The 26133-nt window shown below is 39.4% G+C and overlaps 4 protein-coding genes and 2 pseudogenes across 4 annotated transcripts; 4 read left to right on the top strand and 2 right to left on the bottom strand.

The window, feature by feature from the left end:
* The first annotated feature begins 161 nt into the window (after window positions 1-161).
* Window positions 162-12992, top strand: LOC129109322 (transmembrane protease serine 9-like). Its single transcript, XM_054621352.1, has 12 exons — window positions 162-234; window positions 322-475; window positions 550-809; window positions 1378-1514; window positions 1601-1751; window positions 4661-4766; window positions 11684-11757; window positions 11850-12000; window positions 12097-12347; window positions 12444-12580; window positions 12689-12790; window positions 12902-12992. Exons 1-12 carry the CDS (start codon window positions 195-197, stop codon window positions 12947-12949), a joined length of 1611 nt encoding a protein of 536 aa, XP_054477327.1. The 5' UTR covers window positions 162-194; the 3' UTR covers window positions 12950-12992.
* LOC129110091 (trypsin-1-like) lies at window positions 4398-5950 on the bottom strand. The gene is made up of 6 exons (XM_054622246.1): window positions 5891-5950; window positions 5469-5619; window positions 5104-5354; window positions 4872-5008; window positions 4651-4752; window positions 4398-4547 (listed from the first exon to the last, which is right to left on the bottom strand). The coding sequence occupies exons 1-6, from the start codon at window positions 5928-5930 to the stop codon at window positions 4500-4502; spliced, it is 729 nt and encodes a 242-aa protein (XP_054478221.1). The 5' UTR covers window positions 5931-5950; the 3' UTR covers window positions 4398-4499.
* LOC129110092 (trypsin-1-like) lies at window positions 8778-10144 on the bottom strand (annotated as a pseudogene).
* Window positions 12993-15600: 2608 nt separating the features above from the next.
* LOC129110270 (trypsin-1-like) lies at window positions 15601-16988 on the top strand (annotated as a pseudogene).
* Window positions 16989-19502: 2514 nt separating this feature from the next.
* On the top strand, window positions 19503-20891 carry LOC129110268 (trypsin-1). Its single transcript, XM_054622460.1, has 6 exons — window positions 19503-19564; window positions 19657-19807; window positions 19904-20154; window positions 20251-20387; window positions 20496-20597; window positions 20709-20891. The coding sequence occupies exons 1-6, from the start codon at window positions 19525-19527 to the stop codon at window positions 20754-20756; spliced, it is 729 nt and encodes a 242-aa protein (XP_054478435.1). The 5' UTR covers window positions 19503-19524; the 3' UTR covers window positions 20757-20891.
* A 2271-nt stretch (window positions 20892-23162) lies between these two features.
* Window positions 23163-24551, top strand: LOC129110250 (trypsin-1). Its single transcript, XM_054622439.1, has 6 exons — window positions 23163-23224; window positions 23317-23467; window positions 23564-23814; window positions 23911-24047; window positions 24156-24257; window positions 24369-24551. Exons 1-6 carry the CDS (start codon window positions 23185-23187, stop codon window positions 24414-24416), a joined length of 729 nt encoding a protein of 242 aa, XP_054478414.1. The 5' UTR covers window positions 23163-23184; the 3' UTR covers window positions 24417-24551.
* The last annotated feature ends 1582 nt before the right edge of the window (window positions 24552-26133 follow it).

Genomic DNA, 26133 nt, shown 5'->3' with positions numbered 1-26133 from the left:
CTGAAAGAATGAACGTGGCACATAAGAAGATAAGGTTATTTTTCAGGGCAGGGATAAGAGATTCAGGGGTGGGTGGGTATTGGGTGGAGGTATGGAGGTGTGGAGGAGGAGGGAGAGCATGGAAAGACACAGAGTAGTTAAGGTATAAATGCAGTGGATGACCGATCATTGACGTCCAGTCTGGTTGCAGGAAGATGATTGGCCTGATTTTTGTCACACTCCTCGGTGCTGCAGGTAAAGCATATCTGCAGCATTTTAGGTAAAAGAAGAACTGTAACTATTGTAAATATTACCAAATTTTGTTTTTCTTTTACACCACAGCTGCAGCACCTACGGATGATAGGATTGTGGGTGGCTACCGGTGTGAAGCCCACTCTCAACCCTGGCAGGTGTCACTCAATCTCGGCTACCACTACTGCGGCGGCTCCCTGATCAACGACCAGTGGATCGTCTCTGCTGCACACTGCTGGCAAAAGTTTGTAAAAGATCGAAGGTTTTTGCATGAACTGTATATTTAAGAAGATTATGATAATTTTGTCTCCATTTCAGCCCCTACTCACAGATTGCCATCTTGGGTGACAACCACATCTGGATGAACGAGGGCACGGAGCAGTACATGTCAGTGGATGCCATCTACTGGCATTCGAGTTACGATTACCAGACCCTGGACTTCGACATCATGCTGATGAAGCTGGCGCACCCCGTCACCGTGAACCAGTACGTCAAGCCCGTCGCCCTGCCCAAAGCCTGCCCCACACCTGGGGACATGTGCACAGTGTCTGGATGGGGCAACATCTACACTGATCAAGGTGAGGAAGCACCAAATCTTTGCATTAAAAGTCATCAAAAAATGTTTCTCATGGCAACAGAGCATTTATTCAGTTGCGATCCCATTGTTTCTTGATGTTTTTCTTGGTGAGGTCACCTGAGGAAACTAAATGTGACAAATTATTAGGCTACACTCTGACCTTCTATAGATTTAAAACACATTATAACAAAATCCTCTGATAAACCCCAGTTCCCCACTGTGTTTTAGTAGAAGTGGACCACCTCACCTTGAACAAAAGCTTAGCTGCTTTCACAAAAATGATCAATCAACTTTAAGAAATAAAACATTAACCAGGCAGATAAGAGTATAGAACATTTCATATATTTAAAAACTCTGGCTATTGTTTAGGATATAATCATGAGAGATGTATAAAGATGTGAAAGAATAATAGCTTATCATCTATGGCTAAATATTTACTTGTAGAAGGACACTGTAAAAAGTAAAAATATAATCTTGTCAGTGCAAACACATGGTTCAAACACTATATACATTTTGTTGGATGGCTGATAAATTTCGCCAAAAATATTGACCCCCATCCCTATCTGCAGTGTTCAACCCGTTTCACCTTCAGTGTGTGGAAGTCCCCATTCTGTCTAAGAAGGACTGCGATGCTTCCTACCCCGGCATGATCACTGAGCGCATGGTGTGCGCTGGATACCTGGAGGGAGGCAAGGATTCTTGTCAGGTATTGCCACACAATTGCACAGAAAGAAACATGTTTAATAGGAAGAAATGATGGAAAGAATAAACTCTTCTCTCTTCCCTGCTCAGGGTGACTCTGGTGGTCCTCTGGTGTGTAATGGGGAGCTGCAGGGTATCGTTTCCTGGGGCCAGGGCTGCGCTCAACCCAACTACCCGGGCGTTTACACCAAAGTCTGCTCTCTGATGCCCTGGATCGTGGATATTCTCTCCAAATACACCTAGGCTGTGATCTACCATCACAGAGCTACGTGGGAGAGGGGAAACCGGGGGGAGATTGAAATTGAAAAAGTCAGGAGGTGGTGATGGGTACTGTCAAGCAGTGGGAGAGCGACTGAGAGCCACAATGACAAACAGTGGAGGGGAGAGAGAGAGAGAGAAAAAGAGATGTGAGATGTGTTTAGTCAGGGCACAATCAATAAAATATACAATTCTGTGATGCATCAGTGTGTACATTATTGTCGACAATACTGTAGAATCTACTCCCAATGCAGCCATACTGTTTTCTGAGTACTTTATTTCAAGTCAGCGGTGACATTTCCAGTAAACCAAGTATAAACCACAGTCAAACAGTTACAGCTAGCTAACGTCCTTACACTGTAAAAACTCAAAAAATTGCATCAGCTTGTGAGCAAATCTAACATATTGGGTGTGATTTAGCCTTTTCTTGACCCACATTAACAAACAATCAATCCATAAGATTTTCATTAAATTTAATACACACAAACTGTGCGGTTGAGGTCAACAGTGTGTCCAAACTGTGGCCTTCGCCTGTTAACAAGTGAATTGAGCGTTTGGTGTTTAGCATTCAAAAGCTGCATGAATAGTGTTAATAAGTTTTTGTTAGTCTTTTGTTTTTTTTGTCGCAGCACTTGAATAGGTTACTGCTCTCATTTTGATTTTCTGTCTCCTGAGTGCAGATTGCATTATAAACCTGGAAAGGAAGGGTGCAGATGTTGCAGCACCCCATTTATCAATGTCAGAGTCCGACAAGAAACTGAAAAGGAGTTAGACTTCCATGTGTTCAATGAGTTCCATTCACAACTCAGAACTTGGTCTTGAGTTTCTTCGTTTTAGCAAAAATTTGGAGGCAGAGAACTCAAAGAAAAGGACGGTATGTTTCCTTAGCAGGTCCTTGCATACTATTGTGGTTCAAAAGTGGTTGAAGATGACTCATACGCTCTTCCTTAAGTTTAACACGAGGGTTGAACCTTCTGTGAGGTTTCTAAAATGAGGTGCTCTACTGTTCTTCATGAGAATGGAAGAAAAATTGTCTTTATTTTTTTTAAATAAGCTTTTGAAATGACTTTAGGCTTAGCAAAAAAACAAATAAGACCTGATTCAACACAAGATTGAAGTCACACATTTTGGATTGATCATCTGTTACAAAAAAAAGGAAAATAATCACTTTAAACTATCACCATCATTCAGGTAAACAATGTGATGCCCCAAAACACTGCAATTACTTTGACTCTTCAACAAGAAAAGAAATGCCATGATTTCCATAATTGCCTTGTTTTCTTGTCCATGAAAGGTTAGTTGAAGCTGTTGGTTTGAAAATCAGTTGTGTCGAAAGTGATGGCACACATCTTGTTTGACACTTTACAGAAAGCAATAGACTGTCTGAAAAATCAATGGAAAGTTGCATAGAAATATCTCCCATCTGCTCTTCACAGACAGCAATGTGGATTATCCCTCATCATCATCATCATCATCATCATCATCATCATCATCATCATCATCATCATCATCATCATCATCATCATCATCATCACCACAGTGAAACAACATACAGAAAGAGATGAGGTTGTGAAAGGGAATATGACAATATTAGTAAATCAATTACTATATGTAAAAAATGAAAGTCCCTTTTAAAAATGTATTTGTATAATAAATGTATTCATACTCAACATGAAATATTAATTGACAACAACCACCACAGACATCTCTCCTCTAATGAGTTATGAGACTTCTAGTACTATATAATGCAAAAGTACCTGTAGTCTCCAGCTGCAGTATAAATCCTTTGAAATAAGAGGGTGAGAGTTAATATTTGTGGTGACATCCTAATGTGGAGAAACATTGAGAGGTAAATAAACATAATATAAACTTGGATTTGTAACATGTTGCAGCAATGGAAGAAGCATTTTCATCGAAGATGCATACAGACAAAAATGATTTTGATTCAAACATCATGAGTGCAATCAAAACAAAATGTAATAATTTAGAGCTATAATATCAACATCAACTTCAGGGCTCGCGGTAAGTCTGAAGCAACAGCAATCACAATGCATTGACATTTTTTTGTCATTTGTTTGTAAGGGATGTGACACCCATTTGATATGTGCTTTTCTTTGTGTGCGTGTGTGTGTGTGTGTGTGTGTGTGTGTGTGTGTGTGTGTGTGTGTGTGTGTGTGTGTGTGTGTGTGTGTGTGTGTGTGTGTGTGTGTTTTTACCTGTTATTCAAGTATGTTAATATCTTGATAATATCACTTGCTGAATACGTTTTTATTTTAAGACATTATTGTGAGGTAAACTGCCAATTCATAATACACATTGTGAGGAAATCTGTGAGCACCAATTAATGCCAAGTGAATTCCATGTACATTTCTAACTACAGCAGCTACTATTAGGAATCTTTATTTATCATGCCAAATAATACCTGATAGCAAAGTGCAGTTATTTGGTGGAACTGGTAACTCAGTCATAATGTAAAATGAAATAACACATACACACCCTAACACACACTACACACACACTCACACACACACACACACACACACACACACACACACACACACACACACACACACACACACACACACACACACACACACACACAAACACAAAAAGCGTCATCTTAGAAAACTTTTTTGCTTAAATTGTTTTATTGATCATATTGTTCAGGATAACAGATGGGACAACAGAAGCAAATGATTGTGAACTTCTTGACTGAACTTGCTTGTTTGGATTACATGCTGGCCATGGTGCTCGCCATCCAGTCGTTGAAGAGGCAGACCTAAAAATGAAGAAAAACACTTTTAGAACAGTGAATCAGCACAGCATTGCAGAATAAACCAGACACAGAGTGTGTTGATTAAGTTTCCATTTCTGAAATTTACCCTGGCGTAGACACCGGGGTGGTCTCTCTCAGCACATCCGTAGCCCCAGGACACAACACCCTGCAGCTCACCGTTGCACACGACGGGTCCACCGGAGTCACCCTGAAAAAGAGAGTGTAGAGTTTGAAATGACTTAGAAAAGTTTGATAAAGGCCAAGAAGTCACACTAAGTATTTCATACAGTTATTGCTGTATTTCTGAGTGAACATCTAATTACATACCTGGCAAGAGTCCTTGCCTCCCTCCAGGTATCCAGCGCAGAACATGGCTTTGGTGATCATGCCGGGGTAGGAGTTGTCACAGTCCCTCTCGGACAGGATGGGGATGTTCAGGCACTGAAGCTTGTTCCTGTCAGCAGCTGGAAATCAAAAGAGAAAGAAAAAAGATGAAACTGGAGCTGCACTGCAGTAAAAACATACATGGTGAAGGCACAACGCAGGAGTTATTACTTACTGGAGCTCATGGTGTTGCCCCATCCAGAGACTGTGCACATGGTTCCAGCGGGGGCACAGCTGCTGGGCAGAGCCACAGGCTTCACGTACTGGTTGAGGGTGGCGGGCGTGCTCAGCTTGATCAGCATGATGTCATTGTCGATGTTGTAGGAGTTGTAGTTGGGGTTGCGGACGACGCGGGCGGACTGGATGTACTGCTCGGTTCCCTCGTTTTCCCTGAAGTTGTGCTCTCCAAGAATCACCTCAATACGGCTATAAACAAGTGAAATACAGGGCATTATTGACAAAACACACAGAAATGATCATCATACCCCAAAGGTAAGTACATCAGAGCTTTAACCCTGGAAACATGAGGAATGTGCTTACGATTTGTAGCAGTGAGCAGCAGACACAACCCAGTTCTTGTTGACCAGGGAGCCGCCACAGAAGTGGTAGCCGATGTTCAGGGACACCTGATGGGCCTGAGAATGAGGCGTGCACTCATACCCTCCGACAATCTTGTCCTCCTCCGTGGCAACTGGAAACACACACATCAAAAACAAGTTTGTTAGCGAATAGTCAAAACAAAAAAAAGACATCTCTTGGAATGCAGAATGTCCTTCAGAGTATTTTTAGTCAAACCCTAACGTGTGCACTGACGATGGTTTGAGATCAATCCTCTGTTCTCTAATTAAAAAGCCTCACACCAGGGAGATGCTCTGGTTATTCTGGACTAAGTTCTGGGATAAAGGCCAACAGGCTGTTAGCAGAGAGGAAAGCAATCTGCTCGATAGGAACTTCACACTTACATGCAGCTCCGATGAGCAGAACGAAGACAAGAGACCTCATGGTTGCTTTGTGATCCTGTCGATGATGGAACTTCACCTGAAGCCCTGGTTTATATACAAAGACAGGAGAGCTGCCCTCCGCTCTGCCCGTCCTCATTGGTCAGCGAGTGGCCAATCTCTGTCGCGGAATGTTGGACTTCGGGAGATTAATTTACGGAATTACATTTAAAAAAACTTTTTTTTTTATTGTAGAAGTCAAGTTGGCTTTCTTATCAGTAAATTTGGAAAAGCATTAGGGAGAGTATAAATATGGATCATATTGGGTCCTTATTCATTTACACTACAAATAAAAATAATTATACTATGATCTCTATTATTTAGTAAATGTGTTAGTTTGAGGCTGCACGGTGGTGTAGTGGTTAGCACTGTCGCCTCACAGCAAGACAACCTTCTGTGAGGAGTTTGCATGTTCTCCCTGTGTCAGCGTGGGTTCTCTCCGGGTTCTCCGGCTTCCTCCCACAGTCCAAAGACATGCAGCTTAGGTTAATTGAAGACCCAATTGCCTGTGAGTGTGAATGGTTGTTTGTCTCTATATGTCAGCCCATTGACAGGCTGGCGACCTGTACAGGGTGAACCCTGCCTTCGCCCATTGACAGCTGAGATTGGCTCCAGCACCCCTGCGACCCTTAACTGGATAAGCAGGTTATGGAAAATGAATGAATGAATGTTAGTTTGAACCATAGGTTTGAAACTATTATTGTTATGTTATCACTGTTTTTAATGTTATCATGATTAAATAGAGCATTTGTGTCAAATGAAACAAAACTAAATCATTAGTACACATTTCTAAATGGCCACACATGGCAGCCCATTGATTGTTTTATTAATATTAGTAGTGGCTTTTATTTTGTTGAGCATTATGAGGTTAAAGATTTCAGTATAGTACATTTAAGTGTAGTTTTGAGGTGCAGGCATTGTTCTGAAATACAGTGATATAATATATGCCAGTCTAGTTTTTATACTTTATATTACTTAATAACATGCAAGGGAACAAGTGTTTTAATTTGCTACATTTATCTATCAGGTGAAGTTTATCAGCAGAATTGTTATTTATTGCTATTAAGTAGTATATGGAGGTTGACTCAGCACCACTTTTTCCAACTCATTTCTGTATAAAACATCTATAAGTAAACTGATTGTCTGTAAGGGGATCATTTTTCACAGTGAGTAGTTCTACTTCTTATTTAAAGATTTGAACGCAGGTTATTTTTTAGAGGATATTCAATATATATATATATATATTCTTTGAAGCCAACACCTGAAAGTTGGTGGGTGTTTCCCTAGTCAGATTGCACAGGTACACAAGTCACCTCTATATTTAGATATGTGTGAACACAGTATCTCACAGCTGTGTGTTTCTCAGCACCTGTTACATAAAACTAAATTCAGATATGAGGGGGGAGGCTGCCTTGAAAAGTAAGTTATAATCTTTGTAATACTTTTTATAAGGCAGTTTTTAATAAATAGGTAAAGAGAAGTATTGGAGGAAGTACTCAGATCCTTTTTCTTAAAAGAAACAATACCACAATAAAAAAAAAAGTTGCAAGTAAAAGTAAAATTTCTGCATTTTCAATACTACTTGAGAAAAAGAAGCAAAGTATTATCAGAATAAAATGTACTTAAAATATAAAAAGTAAAGTACTCATTATGCATAATGGCCAATTCAAGAGTATCATATTACAGATCGACCCATATCTGTAAATATGGTACTTATTTAATCTTTTGTGCAGTTAATTTTGTTTCAAGAAAAGCTACAACTATATATTTCTTGTTAATACATGCTGACCTCAAGGGAATTCCAGCATTGCTCAGCACAACTCCAACCTGTATATGTCCAATCTAACAAATTAAGGAAAAATACATATAAAGGCTTCAATCAATATGAATGCATCATAAGTCGTAAGATATGTTTGTGTTTAATAAAAGTAATTATATACTTGTCAAATAAAAGTACTAAGTAAAAAAGTTAATATTTGGCTCTGAAATGTAGTGGAATGGAATTATAATGACGTGTAAATGGAAAATACGAAAAATAAGCACATGTACATTGTACTTAAGTAAAGTACTTGAGTTAAAATACTTAAGTTACATTCTACCACTGGTACTCAGGCACTTTGCAGCAATGTGTAATATCTTCTAGTGTATTTATAAAAAAAAAACAGAAGTAGTTAGAAAAGGTAATGGTACAGATTAGTGCCATCAGTGCAATACAACATGGATAAATATTGGAAATATGAGGCAAGGCAACAACAACAAAAAAGAATAAACATAGAATAATTATAATGCTTAATGACGCAAATGTGCTTTTAAAGGTGACTTTATATGTTATATGGACTCTGCCAGCCTGAGATCCTTAGGCAAGTAGTTTCACAGAACAGATATAATTTAGAGTTAAGTAAAAAAATAATTCTCTCACTGCACATTGGACATTTAGTGTACCCAAATGAAAGCACTTTTAACCACTATTGCTCAGTTGGTCTCAGAGTGAAAACATTTCTTTATAGGCTGAGAGAAGTTGAAGTGATGATTCATTTAGAAATAATAACCATTTTTATACCAACACTTTTTGGATGTATGTGTCTTTAATATCAATAAATTGGATAAAAAAAATGATGTTTCTCCATTTTATTTATTTTGTTTTTTATCTTTAATTACTTTCCCTTTCACTTAACTTAGCACATTCTTATTTCTGTAACTTGCTGAAAAAGTTTTTTCTAGATAAGTCTTCTAATAGATGCATTAACTAGAAAAAATACTTTTTAACAGAAAGGAAATAATAAATGGACAGAAGAGCAAACAATTTATTTCAAACACTTTATTTAATTTTTTTTACTTCAACTGCAGCAAAAACAAAGTTTCCATTTGGACAGTCAATAACGTGGGTCTGATGTGAAGGTTGAATGGTGGAGTTAATAGCTGGCCATTGTGGCGTGCAGCCACTCAGTCTGCACACACACCTGAAAATGAACAGATATTAGTTTGTTTGATGGAGAGTAACGTAAAATACATTAAGGAGGGTGATGGATATATTTTCAGTTGATGCAGTGAAACGTTACCTTGGCATAGACACCTGGGTGGTTCTTCTCAGCACACCCATAGCCCCAGGACACAACACCCTGCAGCTCACCGTTACACACAACAGGACCACCAGAGTCACCCTGAGAAAGAGAGAATTATTAAACAATGTGGGTTTTTTTTACACTATTATGGTATGTCATGACAATAAATACATTTTAATTAGAGAGGATTGGAGAAAAATGTAGTACAATTTGAAAATTCAGTGATAAAATATCGGAGATGCACACCTGGCAGGAGTCCTTTCCTCCTTCCAGGTACCCAGCACAGAACATGGTGTTGTCAATCATGCCAGGGTAGGAACCGTTACAGTCCTCATCAGACAAGATAGGGATGTCCAGACACTGCAGCCTTCGGCTGTCAGCAGCTGTAGCAAGACATCAAGGGAAGTATTCAGTCGGGATGGACTGTTGGAGATTGTAGGCTGATTTTCTTTTTAAGACACAGTTTCAGAAAGTTTGCCTGGAGATAAGTCTTCTACTCACTGGAACTCATGGTGTTGCCCCAGCCGGTGACTTTGCACATGGTGCCAGCGGGGGCACAGCTGTTGGGCAGAGCCACAGGCTTCACGTACTGGTTGAGGGTGGCAGGCTTGCTCAGTTTGAGCAGCATGATGTCATTCTCAAGGGTGTATGGGTTGAAGGAGGGGTGTTCGATGATACGGGAAGCACTAATGAACTGCTCGCTGCCCTCCGTGACTCCGATGTGGTGCTCTCCCATACGAACCTCAAACGACTGAAAGAGATAAAAAAAAAGATGGCAGAAGATGGTAACTAGTGGATACTTGTTTTTTTTTATGTTTGCATGTTTATTCCGTCAGCATGTTAATATGTGAGTCTGCTTACGACTTGGAGCAGTGAGCAGCAGACATAACCCAGTTCTCGTTGACCAAGGAGCCACCACAGAAGTGATAGCCGGCATTCAGGGACACCTGATGGGCCTGAGAATGAGGCGTGCACTCATACCCTCCGACGATCTTGTCGTCCTCAGTGGCAACTGAAAACCGAGGTAAGGTAGCCAGAATAAATGGTTATCAGTTTGCTGCAATATGGTAAATAAACATAATTGCGCAATGCACAAAAGTACTGTATCACACTCACAAGCAGCTCCAATGAGCAGAACGAACACCAGGGACCTCATGGCTGCAGAGTGTGATCCTGTCAGTGTTTAATCCGTTTTATATCCGCTCCAAGCTGCCTGATTGGTTCAATAAATGTCGAAATAAAAACTTGATAGCAAGGTACTGACTGCCGGATGTAGGTGGTTAATTTCAGGTGACTGAGAGTGATCCAATGATATTCAACCCAAAATGGCGTGAGCAGCTGGATTATTCACAGAATGCTTTTACTCAAGGCCGACTCACAGCTCAGAACTAAAGCATTCAAAACAAGATATAATCAAGAGCACATGAAACCTTACTTTGGAGTTTGTGAGAGAAGCTCGACCCGGCACCACTTCTGGGGCCGAATCGAAGTCAGAAAGCTGATTACAACCTGTACAAAACTCACTGTTCAGAACTAAAGCATTCAAAACAAGATATCATCAAGAGCACATGAAACCTTACTTACAACAAGCCTAACAAGGTTACTGGCACATAAAAAGGTGAATATTTAATAATGACTTTAATCAACTCACAGACATACATTTTAATGTTAACTCAGAATAATTACTGCACTGGAAAAACAACATTTCCATTCATTGATTTTTCTAATTGTCGTTTGACATTTATTGCTTTGAGACATTTGTCAGTCAACATTAACGACTATTATGATAATATAATATAATAATACGACGTAACAGTGTCATTTAAGAACATCTATAAAAGAGCAGGAAAATCCTGTAACAAATGCCACCGTTGACTAAGATTATATATACTGCATACAGCGGATTTTAAATCCATTGAAACACTGTGTGGAAAACTGAATGGGTTCTGAATCTTCAGGCTGCACCTGTTCTGGTTAATCTTCCACAGATATGCATGTGATTCATGCATATAATTCATAGCTGCTCCTCCACTACAACATCTAAACATCCAAATTTACAAGGTTGACTCAAACTTCACCAATAGCAGATCCGCACTGAATTTTACCCCAGATATCACGGTAAATGACTGTGTGAGTTTTTGATTAATGGATTTAATAATAATGCATTTCATTTATATAGCACACTTTAAAATACAATGAAATCTCATTGTAGTCAGTTATTACGTAGTCAGTTATTATTTTATTGATCCTAATTCTATACTATCCATTTTCACTACAACAATGATATAATAACATCAGATTACTTTAAAGACAATGACACTGAAACCTAAAAATGCAATCCCTTTTAAGTTTATTCACTGATTTTATATAGCATTTTGCACAAAGACATCAAACAATCCTTGTCATATGAATAATGCTTTGAAAGCACACATTTGCTATAGCGATTTTAAAATGCAATTATATGTTTCCCTAATGTGCCTTCTTTACTACTTCATTGAACATGCTTCTTAAAAGATGTACTCATAACTCATATCCAGGAATGCAGTATACAAATACTTTGTATCCTATAGATAACCAAATATTTGCATTTCCAAAATCGATAATCATTTTTCCAGGTTGGACCTGATTGGTCAAAACTAACATTGTGGGTGTGTTTAACATGAAAACAGGAGAACAACCGATCTATATAAACCAGGACTCCAGTGGAAGTCTCTCATCACACAGCAACCATGATGTCTCTGGTCTTCATTCTGCTCATCGGAGCTGCTTGTAAGCTTGTCTTTCTGCTTGTGTTCTAATAACTAAGTTGAACAAAAAGCATCACTTGGTTGCTGACTGTTTGGCCTCCTGTGTGTTTTCAGTTGCCACGGAGGAGGACAAGATTGTCGGAGGGTACGAGTGCACTCCTCATTCTCAGGCCCATCAGGTGTCTCTGAACTCCGGCTACCACTTCTGTGGCGGCTCTCTGGTCAACGAGGACTGGGTTGTGTCTGCTGCTCACTGCTACAAATCGTATGTCTAATGTCAAATTATGATGACAATCATCAATCTGCTTTTAACAGGCATCGTGAAACTCAGCCGCCACTAAACCTCTCTTCCCTTCTCCAGCCGTGTGGAGGTGCGTCTTGGAGAGCACAACATCAGGGTCAACGAGGGAAACGAGCAGTTCATCCGCTCCTCCCGTGTCATCCGCCACCCCAACTACAGCTCCTACAACATCAACAATGACATCATGCTGATCAAGCTGAGCACGCCCGCCACCCTCAACCAGTACGTGAAGCCTGTGGCTCTGCCCAGCAGCTGTGCCCCCGCTGGAACCATGTGCAAAGTCTCTGGATGGGGTTCCACCCAGAGCTCCAGTAAGTAACATCTGCATTAAAGCTAGCTTGGAGTTACAGAACGTTCCTGGGCTACATTTGTTCTAAACCAACAATACTTTCTTTTACACGTTGTAGCCGCTGACGGAAACAAGCTTCAGTGCCTGAACATCCCCATCCTGTCCGAGAGAGACTGTGATAACTCCTACCCCGGCATGATCACTGATGCCATGTTCTGCGCTGGATACCTGGAGGGAGGCAAGGACTCTTGCCAGGTATGTTACAGGAGGAACTCTGCAGGAGTCCTTCTCCTAGACCGGTACATCTCAGTTGCAAATCTAGATTATTTGGAATTCCCTTCACATATACACTGTCTTTTTCAGGGTGACTCCGGTGGACCCGTCGTGTGCAACGGTGAGCTGCAGGGTGTTGTGTCCTGGGGCTACGGATGTGCTGAGAGAGACCACCCCGGTGTCTACGCCAAGGTAAACCGAAAATATGTCTATGAAATCTAAATTCCCAATGCCCAGTTAAAGTTAAACATATTTGCTACTGGCTGTCCATGCTAACAAACCTCACTCTGTCTCCATCCACAGGTCTGCCTCTTCAACAGCTGGCTGGAGAGCACCATGGCCAGCTATTAAGTCTGATCATGCGACCACCATCCAACTCTTCTGCCTTTCTTCCATTATTGTAACTTCATTATTGTTGTTGCGTTTTGAACAATGTGCAGTCATTTTCCATCTGAGTCAATAAAGTCTTACAACTTGACTTTTAAATGACGTTTCTCTCAATTTTTGCCCATGGTATCCTTCATTATGAAAATATTATGAAATATTATCATAATACATTTTTCACAAAAGCTATTGTTACGGCTTTTTAGGATAGTATAAACAAGGCAATTAGTTCTTAATGTCTATCTAATAGAAACACTGTATTTTAACAAAATGTTGAATTCACAAACTTGCTCTGCTTTTTAATGTGTTGCATGCAATAGTTTAGATGAACATTATATTCATTGACACATATAAACATTTGTCCAGTGCAGTAAGTCTAACACAAAACAAACAGGAAATCTCATTGATATTGTGTTACATTAATTACAAAAAAGTGAATCCTGTTTGAAATATATTTAAGATATATTTAAAGATACCTAAATGCTTGTAATACTTCCTCTTGTGTAAAATTGGTTTAAAAGATTAGTTTGAACAGAACTCTGAATGAAAAACCTGTAGTTTTTAGTACCAGTAGTCCTTGACTTTGATACATGATACCATCCTAACCTTTTAAATGTCCTAAGTTGTACATTAAAGTTGCTGAACTGAAATGTACTGAAATAAATTGAGAGAAAGACACATACATTTTGAAATAGTTTTATTTTTGAAGTCCAGAGCCCATCAATGAGTTTGTGAGAGAAGCTCGACCCGGCACCACTTCTAGGGCCGAATCGAGGACAGAAAACTGATTACAACCTGTACAAAACTCACTGTTCAGAACTAAAGCATTCAAAACAAGATATAATCAAGAGCACATGAAACCTTACTTACAACAAGCCTAACAAGGTTACTGGCACATAAAAAGGTGAATATTTAATAATGACTTTAATCAACTCACAGACATACATTTTAATGTTAACTCAGAATAATTACTGCACTGGAAATCAACATTTCCATTCATTGCTTTTTCTAATCGTCGTTTGACATTTGACATTTATTGCTTTGAGACATTTGTCAGTCAACATTAACGACTATTATGATAATATAATATAATAATACGACGTAACAGTGTCATTTAAGAACATCTATAAAAGAGCAGGAAAATCCTGTAACAAATGCCACCGTTGACTAAGATTATATATACTGCATACAGTGGATTTTAAATCCATTGAAACACTGTGTGGAAAACTGAATGGGTTCTGAATCTTCAGGCTGCACTTGTTCTGGTTAATCTTCCACAGATATGCATGTGATTCATGCATATAATTCATAGCTGCTCCTCCACTACAACATCTAAACATCCAAATTTACAAGGTTGACTCAAACTTCACCAATAGCAGATCCGCACTGAATTTTACCCCAGATATCACGGTAAATGACTGTGTGAGTTTTTGATTAATGGATTTAATAATAATGCATTTCATTTATATAGCACACTTTAAAATACAATGAAATCTCATTGTAGTCAGTTATTACGTAATCAGTTATTCTTTATATTGATCCTAATTCTATACTATCCATTTTCACTACAACAATGATATAATAACATCAGATTACTTTAAAGACAATGACACTGAAACCTAAAAATGCAATCCCTTTTAAGTTTATTCACTGATTTTATATAGTAATTGTGTTTTTAAGTGATTTTCACTTCCATTAATCATCTTTGTTTGAGGCGTTCTATCTAAAGACACGTGGGCTGGTTTTCCTGTGAAAGCCACATTCAACAACTGTGGCTGTGAACCATGCCATCTGCAGAGCTGCAACCATGTCTTCACAGCACAAATGCATCCATGGCAAGGTTAACGATTACATAAAACATCCTGTACTGGACTCATATGGAATTCCACATATGTGATCTGCAAACAATGTCACAGGGTATGTTTAGTCTAGAAAACATGCATCATGTGTAGTTTTACTAAATACTAATTTAAGGGACACTCATGCATTTTGCACAAAGACATCAAACAATCCTTGTCATATGAATAATGCTTTGAAAGCACACATTTGCTCTAGCGATTTTAAAATGCAATTATATGTTTCCCCAATGTGCCTCCTTTACAACTTCATTGAACATGCTTCTTAAAAGATGTACTCATAACTCATATCCAGCAATGCAGTATACAAATACTTTGTATCCTATAGATTACATTACAGTGATTTAGCAGACGCTTTTATCCAAAGCGACTTACAATCAGTAGTATATTACATATCATTCACCCATTCACACACTGATGACAGGCTACCATGCAAGGTGCCACCATCAGACTCTAACTAACATTCATGCAACATCCAGTCCACACCGATGGCAAGCCTTCGGGAGCAACTTGGGGTTAAGTGTCTTGCCCAAGGACACATCGACTGCCGAAGCCGGGTATCGAACCACCGACCCTCTGATTGGAGAACTACCTTGCTCTCCACTACGCCACAGCCGCCCTATAGATAACCAAATATTTGCATTTCCAAAATCGATAATCATTTTTCCAGGTTGGACCTGATTGGTCAAAACTAACCTTGTGGGTGTGTTTAACATGAAAACAGGAGAACAACCGATCTATATAAACCAGGACTCCAGTGGAAGTCTCTCATCACACAGCAACCATGATGTCTCTGGTCTTCATTCTGCTCATCGGAGCTGCTTGTAAGCTTGTCTTTCTGCTTGTGTTCTAATAACTAAGTTGAACAAAAAGCATCACTTGGTTGCTGACTGTTTGGCCTCCTGTGTGTTTTCAGTTGCCACGGAGGAGGACAAGATTGTCGGAGGGTACGAGTGCACTCCTCATTCTCAGGCCCATCAGGTGTCTCTGAACTCCGGCTACCACTTCTGTGGCGGCTCTCTGGTCAACGAGGACTGGGTTGTGTCTGCTGCTCACTGCTACAAATCGTATGTCTAATGTCAAATTATGATGACAATAATCAATCTGCTTTTAACAGGCATCGTGAAACTCAGCCGCCACTAAACCTCTCTTCCCTTCTCCAGCCGTGTGGAGGTGCGTCTTGGAGAGCACAACATCAGGGTCAACGAGGGAAACGAGCAGTTCATCCGCTCCTCCCGTGTCATCCGCCACCCCAACTACAGCTCCTACAACATCAACAATGACATCATGCTGATCAAGCTGAGCACGCCCGCCACCCTCAACCAGTACGTGAAGCCTGTGGCTCTGCCCAGCAGCTGTGCCCCGCTGGAACCATGTGCAAAGTCTCTGGATGGGGTTCCACCCAGAGCTCCAGTAAGTAACATCTGCATTAAAGCTAGCTTGGAGTTACAGAACGTTCCTGGGCTACATTTGTTCTAAACCAACAATACTTTCTTTTACACGTTGTAGCCGCTGACGGAAACAAGCTTCAGTGCCTGAACATCCCCATCCTGTCCGAGAGAGACTGTGAAAACTCCTACCCCGGCATGATCACTGATGCCATGTTCTGCGCTGGATACCTGGAGGGAGGCAAGGACTCTTGCCAGGTATGTTACAGGAGGAACTCTGCAGGAGTCCTTCTCCTAGACCGGTACATCTCAGTTGCAAATCTAGATTATTTGGAATTCCCTTCACATATACACTGTCTTTTTCAGGGTGACTCCGGTGGACCCGTCGTGTGCAACGGTGAGCTGCAGGGTGTTGTGTCCTGGGGCTACGGATGTGCTGAGAGAGACCACCCCGGTGTCTACGCCAAGGTAAACCGAAAATATCTCTATGAAATCTAAATTCCCAATGCCCAGTTAAAGTTAAACATATTTGCTACTGGCTGTCCATGCTAACAAACCTCACTCTGTCTCCATCCACAGGTCTGCCTCTTCAACAGCTGGCTGGAGAGCACCATGGCCAGCTATTAAGTCTGATCATGCGACCACCATCCAACTCTTCTGCCTTTCTTCCATTATTGTAACTTCATTATTGTTGTTGCGTTTTGAACAATGTGCAGTCATTTTCCATCTGAGTCAATAAAGTCTTACAACTTGACTTTTAAATGACGTTTCTCTCAATTTTTGCCCATGGTATCCTTCATTATGAAAATATTATGAAATATTATCATAATACATTTTTCACAAAAGGTATTGTTACGGCTTTTTAGGATAGTATAAACAAGGCAATTAGTTCTTAATGTCTATCTAATAGAAACACTGTATTTTAACAAAATGTTGAATTCACAAACTTGCTCTGCTTTTTAATGTGTTGCATGCAATAGTTTAGATGAACATTATATTCATTGACACATATAAACATTTGTCCAGTGCAGTAAGTCTAACACAAAACAAACAGGAAATCTCATTGATATTGTGTTACATTAATTACAAAAAAGTGAATCCTGTTTGAAATATATTTAAGATATATTTAAAGATACCTAAATGCTTGTAATACTTCCTCTTGTGTAAAATTGGTTTAAAAGATTAGTTTGAACAGAACTCTGAATGAAAAACCTGTAGTTTTTAGTACCAGTAGTCCTTGACTTTGATACATGATACCATCCTAACCTTTTAAATGTCCTAAGTTGTACATTAAAGTTGCTGAACTGAAATGTACTGAAATAAATTGAGAGAAAGACACATACATTTTGAAATAGTTTTATTTTTGAAGTCCAGAGCCCATCAATGAGTTTGTGAGAGAAGCTCGACCCGGCACCACTTCTAGGGCCGAATCGAGGACAGAAAACTGATTACAACCTGTACAAAACTCACTGTTCAGAACTAAAGCATTCAAAACAAGATATAATCAAGAGCACATGAAACCTTACTTACAACAAGCCTAACAAGGTTACTGGCACATAAAAAGGTGAATATTTAATAATGACTTTAATCAATTCACAGATATACATTTTAATGTTAACTCAGAATAATTACTGCACTGGAAATCAACATTTCAATTCATTGCTTTTTCTAATTGTCGTTTGACATTTATTGCTTTGAGACATTTGTCAGTCAACATTAACGACTATTATGATAATATAATATAATAATACGACGTAACAGTGTCATTTAAGAACATCTATAAAAGAGCAGGAAAATCCTGTAACAAATGCCACCGTTGACTAAGATTATATATACTGCATACAGTGGATTTTAAATCCATTGAAACACTGTGTGGAAAACTGAATGGGTTCTGAATCTTCAGACTGCACCTGTTCAGGTTAATCTTCCACAGATATGCATGTGATTCATGCATATAATTCATAGCTGCTCCTCCACTACAACATCTAAACATCCAAATTTACAAGGTTGACTCAAACTTCACCAATAGCAGATCCGCACTGAATTTTACCCCAGATATCACGGTAAATGACTGTGTGAGTTTTTGATTAATGGATTTAATAATAATGCATTTCATTTATATAGCACACTTTAAAATACAATGAAATCTCATTGTAGTCAGTTATTACGTAGTCAGTTATTCTTTATATTGATCCTAATTCTATACTATCCATTTTCACTACAACAATGATATAATAACATCAGATTACTTTAAAGACAATGACACTGAAACCTAAAAATGCAATCCCTTTTAAGTTTATTCACTGATTTTATATAGTAATTGTGTTTTTAAGTGATTTTCACTTCCATTAATCATCTTTGTTTGAGGCGTTCTATCTAAAGACACGTGGGCTGGTTTTCCTGTGAAAGCCACATTCAACAACTGTGGCTGTGAACCATGCCATCTGCAGAGCTGCAACCATGTCTTCACAGCACAAATGCATCCATGGCAAGGTTAACGATTACATAAAACATCCTGTGCTGGACTCATATGGAATTCCACATATGTGATCTGCAAACAATGTCACAGGGTATGTTTAGTCTAGAAAACATGCATCATGTGTAGTTTTACTAAATACTAATTTAAGGGACACTCATGCATTTTGCACAAAGACATCAAACAATCCTTGTCATATGAATAATGCTTTGAAAGCACACATTTGCTCTAGCGATTTTAAAATGCAATTATATGTTTCCCCAATGTGCCTCCTTTACAACTTCATTGAACATGCTTCTTAAAAGATGTACTAATAACTCATATCCAGCAATGCAGTATACAAATACTTTGTATCCTACAGATTACATTACATTACAGTGATTTAGCAGACGCTTTTATCCAAAGCGACTTACAATCAGTAGTATATTACATATCATTCACCCATTCACACACTGATGACAGGCTACCATGCAAGGTGCCACCATCAGACTCTAACTAACATTCATGCAACATCCAGTCCACACCGATGGCAAGCCTTCGGGAGCAACTTGGGGTTAAGTGTCTTGCCCAAGGACACATCGACTGCCGAAGCCGGGTATCGAACCACCGACCCTCTGATTGGAGAACTACCTTGCTCTCCACTACGCCACAGCCGCCCTATAGATAACCAAATATTTGCATTTCCAAAATCGATAATCATTTTTCCAGGTTGGACCTGATTGGTCAAAACTAACCTTGTGGGTGTGTTTAACATGAAAACAGGAGAACAACCGATCTATATAAACCAGGACTCCAGTGGAAGTCTCTCATCACACAGCAACCATGATGTCTCTGGTCTTCATTCTGCTCATCGGAGCTGCTTGTAAGCTTGTCTTTCTGCTTGTGTTCTAATAACTAAGTTGAACAAAAAGCATCACTTGGTTGCTGACTGTTTGGCCTCCTGTGTGTTTTCAGTTGCCACGGAGGAGGACAAGATTGTCGGAGGGTACGAGTGCACTCCTCATTCTCAGGCCCATCAGGTGTCTCTGAACTCCGGCTACCACTTCTGTGGCGGCTCTCTGGTCAACGAGGACTGGGTTGTGTCTGCTGCTCACTGCTACAAATCGTATGTCTAATGTCAAATTATGATGACAATCATCAATCTGCTTTTAACAGGCATCGTGAAACTCAGCCGCCACTAAACCTCTCTTCCCTTCTCCAGCCGTGTGGAGGTGCGTCTTGGAGAGCACAACATCAGGGTCAACGAGGGAAACGAGCAGTTCATCCGCTCCTCCCGTGTCATCCGCCACCCCAACTACAGCTCCTACAACATCAACAATGACATCATGCTGATCAAGCTGAGCACGCCCGCCACCCTCAACCAGTACGTGAAGCCTGTGGCTCTGCCCAGCAGCTGTGCCCCCGCTGGAACCATGTGCAAAGTCTCTGGATGGGGTTCCACCCAGAGCTCCAGTAAGTAACATCTGCATTAAAGCTAGCTTGGAGTTACAGAACGTTCCTGGGCTACATTTGTTCTAAACCAACAATACTTTCTTTTACACGTTGTAGCCGCTGACGGAAACAAGCTTCAATGCCTGAACATCCCCATCCTGTCCGAGAGAGACTGTGATAACTCCTACCCCGGCATGATCACTGATGCCATGTTCTGCGCTGGATACCTGGAGGGAGGCAAGGACTCTTGCCAGGTATGTTACAGGAGGAACTCTGCAGGAGTCCTTCTCCTAGACCGGTACATCTCAGTTGCAAATCTAGATTATTTGGAATTCCCTTCACATATACACTGTCTTTTTCAGGGTGACTCCGGTGGACCCGTCGTGTGCAACGGTGAGCTGCAGGGTGTTGTGTCCTGGGGCTACGGATGTGCTGAGAGAGACCACCCCGGTGTCTACGCCAAGGTAAACCGAAAATATCTCTATGAAATCTAAATTCCCAATGCCCAGTTAAAGTTAAACATATTTGCTACTGGCTGTCCATGCTAACAAACCTCACTCTGTCTCCATCCACAGGTCTGCCTCTTCAACAGCTGGCTGGAGAGCACCATGGCCAGCTATTAAGTCTGATCATGCGACCACCATCCAACTCTTCTGCCTTTCTTCCATTATTGTAACTTCATTATTGTTGTTGAGTTTTGAACAATGTGCAGTCATTTTCCATCTGAGTCAATAAAGTCTTACAACTTGACTTTTAAACGACGTTTCTCTCAATTTTTGCCCATGGTATCCTTCATTATGAAAATATTATGAAATATTATCCTAATACATTTTTCACAAAAGGTATTGTTACGGCTTTTTAGGATAGTATAAACAAGGCAATTAGTTCTTAATGTCTATCTAATAGAAACACTGTATTTTAACAAAATGTTGAATTCACAAACTTGCTCTGCTTTTTAATGTGTTGCATGCAATAGTTTAGATGAACATTATATTCATTGACACATATAAACATTTGTCCAGTGCAGTAAGTCTAACACAAAACAAACAGGAAATCTCATTGATATTGTGTTACATTAATTACAAAAAAGTGAATCCTGTTTGAAATATATTTAAGATATATTTAAAGATACCTAAATGCTTGTAATACTTCCTCTAGTGTAAAATTGGTTTAAAAGATTAGCTTGAACAGAACTCTGAATGAAAAACCTGTAGTTTTTAGTACCAGTAGTCCTTGACTTTGATACATGATACCATCCTAACCTTTTAAATGTCCTAAATTGTACATTAAAGTTGCTGAACTGAAATGTACTGAAATAAATTGAGAGAAAGACACATACATTTTGAAATAGTTTTATTTTTGAAGGCCAGAGCCCATCAATGAGTTTGTGAGAGAAGCTCGACCCGGCACCACTTCTGGGGCCGAATCGAAGTCAGAAAGCTGATTACAACCTGTACAAAACTCACTGTTCAGAACTAAAGCATTCAAAACAAGATATAATCAAGAGCACATGAAACCTTACTTACAACAAGCCTAACAAGGTTACTGGCACATAAAAAGGTGAATATTTAATCATTACTTTAATCAACTCACAGACATATATTTTAATGTTAACTCAGAATAATTACTGCACTGGAAATCAACATTTCCATTCATTGCTTTTTCTAATCGTCGTTTGACATTTGACATTTATTGCTTTGAGACATTTGTCAGTCAACATTAACGACTATTACGATAATATAATATAATAATACGACGTAACAGTGTCATTTAAGAACATCTATAAAAGAGCAGGAAAATCCTGTAACAAATGCCACCGTTGACTAAGATTATATATACTGCATACAGTGGATTTTAAATCCATTGAAACACTGTGTGGAAAACTGAATGGGTTCTGAATCTTCAGACTGCACCTGTTCAGGTTAATCTTCCACAGATATGCATGTGATTCATGCATATAATTCATAGCTGCTCCTCCACTACAACATCTAAACATCCAAATTTACAAGGTTGACTCAAACTTCACCAATAGCAGATCCGCACTGAATTTTACCCCAGATATCACGGTAAATGACTGTGTGAGTTTTTGATTAATGGATTTAATAATAATGCATTTCATTTATATAGCACACTTTAAAATACAATGAAATCTCATTGTAGTCAGTTATTACGTAGTCAGTTATTCTTTATATTGATCCTAATTCTATACTATCCATTTTCACTACAACAATGATATAATAACATCAGATTACTTTAAAGACAATGACACTGAAACCTAAAAATGCAATCCCTTTTAAGTTTATTCACTGATTTTATATAGTAATTGTGTTTTTAAGTGATTTTCACTTCCATTAATCATCTTTGTTTGAGGCGTTCTATCTAAAGACACGTGGGCTGGTTTTCCTGTGAAAGCCACATTCAACAACTGTGGCTGTGAACCATGCCATCTGCAGAGCTGCAACCATGTCTTCACAGCACAAATGCATCCATGGCAAGGTTAACGATTACATAAAACATCCTGTACTGGACTCATACGGAATTCCACATATGTGATCTGCAAACAATGTCACAGGGTATGTTTAGTCTAGAAAACATGCATCATGTGTAGTTTTACTAAATACTAATTTAAGGGACACTCATGCATTTTGCACAAAGACATCAAACAATCCTTGTCATATGAATAATGCTTTGAAAGCACACATTTGCTCTAGCGATTTTAAAATGCAATTATATGTTTCCCATAACTCAATGTGCAGTATACAAATCTTTGTATCTTTTACAACTTCATTGAACATGCTTCTTCAAAACACTGATGACAGGCTACTCATAACTTCATATCCAGTCCACACCGATGGCAATGCAGTATACAAATACTTTGATTGGATCCTATAGATAACCAAATATTTGCATTTCCAAAATCGATAATCATTTTTCCAGGTTGGACCTGATTGGTCAAAACTAACCTTGTGGGTGTGTTTAACATGAAAACAGGAGAACAACCGATCTATATAAACCAGGACTCCAGTGGAAGTCTCTCATCACACAGCAACCATGATGTCTCTGGTCTTCATTCTGCTCATCGGAGCTGCTTGTAAGCTTGTCTTTCTGCTTGTGTTCTAATAACTAAGTTGAACAAAAAGCATCACTTGGTTGCTGACTGTTTGGCCTCCTGTGTGTTTTCAGTTGCCACGGAGGAGGACAAGATTGTCGGAGGGTACGAGTGCACTCCTCATTCTCAGGCCCATCAGGTGTCTCTGAACTCCGGCTACCACTTCTGTGGCGGCTCTCTGGTCAACGAGGACTGGGTTGTGTCTGCTGCTCACTGCTACAAATCGTATGTCTAATGTCAAATTATGATGACAATAATCAATCTGCTTTTAACAGGCATCGTGAAACTCAGCCGCCACTAAACCTCTCTTCCCTTCTCCAGCCGTGTGGAGGTGCGTCTTGGAGAGCACAACATCAGGGTCAACGAGGGAAACGAGCAGTTCATCCGCTCCTCCCGTGTCATCCGCCACCCCAACTACAGCTCCTACAACATCAACAATGACATCATGCTGATCAAGCTGAGCACGCCCGCCACCCTCAACCAGTACGTGAAGCCTGTGGCTCTGCCCAGCAGCTGTGCCCCCGCTGGAACCATGTGCAAAGTCTCTGGATGGGGTTCCACCCAGAGCTCCAGTAAGTAACATCTGCATTAAAGCTAGCTTGGAGTTACAGAACGTTCCTGGGCTACATTTGTTCTAAACCAACAATACTTTCTTTTACACGTTGTAGCCGCTGACGGAAACAAGCTTCAGTGCCTGAACATCCCCATCCTGTCCGAGAGAGACTGTGACAACTCCTACCCCGGCATGATCACTGATGCCATGTTCTGCGCTGGATACCTGGAGGGAGGCAAGGACTCTTGCCAGGTATGTTACAGGAGGAACTCTGCAGGAGTCCTTCTCCTAGACCGGTACATCTCAGTTGCAAATCTAGATTATTTGGAATTCCCTTCACATATACACTGTCTTTTTCAGGGTGACTCCGGTGGACCCGTCGTGTGCAACGGTGAGCTGCAGGGTGTTGTGTCCTGGGGCTACGGATGTGCTGAGAGAGACCACCCCGGTGTCTACGCCAAGGTAAACCGAAAATATCTCTATGAAATCTAAATTCCCAATGCCCAGTTAAAGTTAAACATATTTGCTACTGGCTGTCCATGCTAACAAACCTCACTCTGTCTCCATCCACAGGTCTGCCTCTTCAACAGCTGGCTGGAGAGCACCATGGCCAGCTATTAAGTCTGATCATGCGACCACCATCCAACTCTTCTGCCTTTCTTCCATTATTGTAACTTCATTATTGTTGTTGCGTTTTGAACAATGTGCAGTCATTTTCCATCTGAGTCAATAAAGTCTTACAACTTGACTTTTAAATGACGTTTCTCTCAATTTCTGCCCATGGTATCCTTCATTATGAAAATATTATGAAATATTATCCTAATACATTCACAACGGCTTTTCAGGATAGTATAAACAAGGCAATTAGTTCTTAATGTCTATCTAATATTTAACTATCTATTTGTATTTTAACAAAATGTTGAATTCACAAACTTGCTCTGCTTTTTAATGTGTTGCATGCAATAGTTTAGATGAACATTATATTCATTGACACATATAAACATTTGTCCAGTGCAGTAAGTCTAACACAAAACAAACAGGAAATCTCATTGATATTGTGTTACATTAATTACAAAAAAGTGAATCCTGTTTGAAATATATTTAAGATATATTTAAAGATACCTAAATGCTTGTAATACTTCCTCTTGTGTAAAATTGGTTCCAAAGATTAGTTTGAACAGAACTCTGATCGAAAAACCTGCAGTTTTTAGTACTAGTAGTAGTCCCTACTTATTAGTGATGTAACGGATCACGGTTGATCCATGATCTGTACGGATCCCCTAGTTTCTAGTCGCCCATCTCTGATAACGTTACATGTTAACAACCAGTCCCTGTTTAAATCGACAGCAGAACGAAGGTTTCATTCAGTTACATTATGCTGCGTTCAGGTTCTGTTCAGTCAAAATGAGTATTGGGTGAAGGTAAATTATAATGTTATCATGATTTGTTCACATGTAATCTATAAAAACTTGAATATCCAGTTATAATCCAGTTGAATCAATGAAATGTGTTCAAAACAACATAAATAGATATTAGAGATGAACTATGACCCGTTTACATTACTTCTAAGGAGATTATAATACAACATTAAAAAATTACTAAATTTGTATTAATCCATAAAAATACAATATTTTCTTTTCATTTGAATTATGTATTTTTATAAAGGGGAAAAAACACTATACCTAAAGTAAAGTGGCCAAAAGAAATTAGTCGGAAGCCTTGTAAACCAGCTGCTATAATCAAACAACAGTATAGATAAGCAATGATCAGCAATTAGTATTGGCCCCAAAAAATCTGATCAGGGATCTCTAAAAGTTATACTTGCTCCCTTTTTTTCCTTTTGTGCTGATCTGATCTGTGATCCGATCCGTGATCCGATCCTAACCTTTTAAATGTCCTGAATTGTACATTAAAGTTGCTGAACTGAACTGTACTAAAATAAATAGAGAGAAAGATCAAAATAAAAAATTCACATACATTTTGAAATAGTTTTCTTTTTGAAGGCCAGAGCCCATCAATGAGTTTGTGAGAGAAGCTCCACCCGGCACCACTTCTGGGGCCGAATCGAGGTCAGAAAGCTGATTACAACCTGTACAAAACATACTGTACTGTACTGTACTGTACTGTACTCAACCTGGCCAGAGCAACAATAGATCAATTTGGAACATTACATACAATGTTAAGGTGTATTTTTGTAACAGAGCAAGTAGTAGTGCAGCAAAATCCTCAAACCAGAGTCACTTTAAAACTATGAAGTAGTTTAAGTAGCAGAGTTTTATAAAATTAAGGATAGCAAAGTTTTCCCATCAGCACTTTTAGAGGGTTTTGATTGGTCAGC

The sequence above is a fragment of the Anoplopoma fimbria genome, chromosome 20 (assembly GCF_027596085.1).
Source record: "Anoplopoma fimbria isolate UVic2021 breed Golden Eagle Sablefish chromosome 20, Afim_UVic_2022, whole genome shotgun sequence".
Classification (NCBI taxonomy): Eukaryota; Metazoa; Chordata; class Actinopteri; order Perciformes; family Anoplopomatidae; genus Anoplopoma; species Anoplopoma fimbria.
The sequence above is the reverse complement of the archived record's forward strand: the minus strand, read 5'-3'. Positions and strand labels throughout refer to the sequence as shown.

Bases quoted from the DNA above. Each gene is read 5' to 3' on its own strand.
- LOC129109322 (XM_054621352.1), top strand. From the start codon at position 195: ATGATTGGCCTGATTTTTGTCACACTCCTCGGTGCTGCAG. The intron at 12,348-12,443 runs GTAAGTAACATC...TACACGTTGTAG, and splicing joins GGGTTCCACCCAGAGCTCCA to CCGCTGACGGAAACAAGCTT. The intron at 12,581-12,688 runs GTATGTTACAGG...TGTCTTTTTCAG, and splicing joins GAGGCAAGGACTCTTGCCAG to GGTGACTCCGGTGGACCCGT.
- LOC129110250 (XM_054622439.1), top strand. From the start codon at position 23,185: ATGATGTCTCTGGTCTTCATTCTGCTCATCGGAGCTGCTT. The intron at 23,225-23,316 runs GTAAGCTTGTCT...GTGTGTTTTCAG, and splicing joins TCTGCTCATCGGAGCTGCTT to TTGCCACGGAGGAGGACAAG. The intron at 24,048-24,155 runs GTATGTTACAGG...TGTCTTTTTCAG, and splicing joins GAGGCAAGGACTCTTGCCAG to GGTGACTCCGGTGGACCCGT.
- LOC129110091 (XM_054622246.1), bottom strand. From the start codon at position 5,930: ATGAGGTCTCTTGTCTTCGTTCTGCTCATCGGAGCTGCAT. The intron at 5,620-5,890 runs GTAAGTGTGAAG...GTGTGTTTCCAG, and splicing joins TCTGCTCATCGGAGCTGCAT to TTGCCACGGAGGAGGACAAG. The intron at 5,009-5,103 runs GTAAGTAATAAC...TTTGATTTCCAG, and splicing joins GGGCAACACCATGAGCTCCA to CTGCTGACAGGAACAAGCTT.
- LOC129110268 (XM_054622460.1), top strand. From the start codon at position 19,525: ATGATGTCTCTGGTCTTCATTCTGCTCATCGGAGCTGCTT. The intron at 20,388-20,495 runs GTATGTTACAGG...TGTCTTTTTCAG, and splicing joins GAGGCAAGGACTCTTGCCAG to GGTGACTCCGGTGGACCCGT. The intron at 20,598-20,708 runs GTAAACCGAAAA...CTCCATCCACAG, and splicing joins ACCCCGGTGTCTACGCCAAG to GTCTGCCTCTTCAACAGCTG.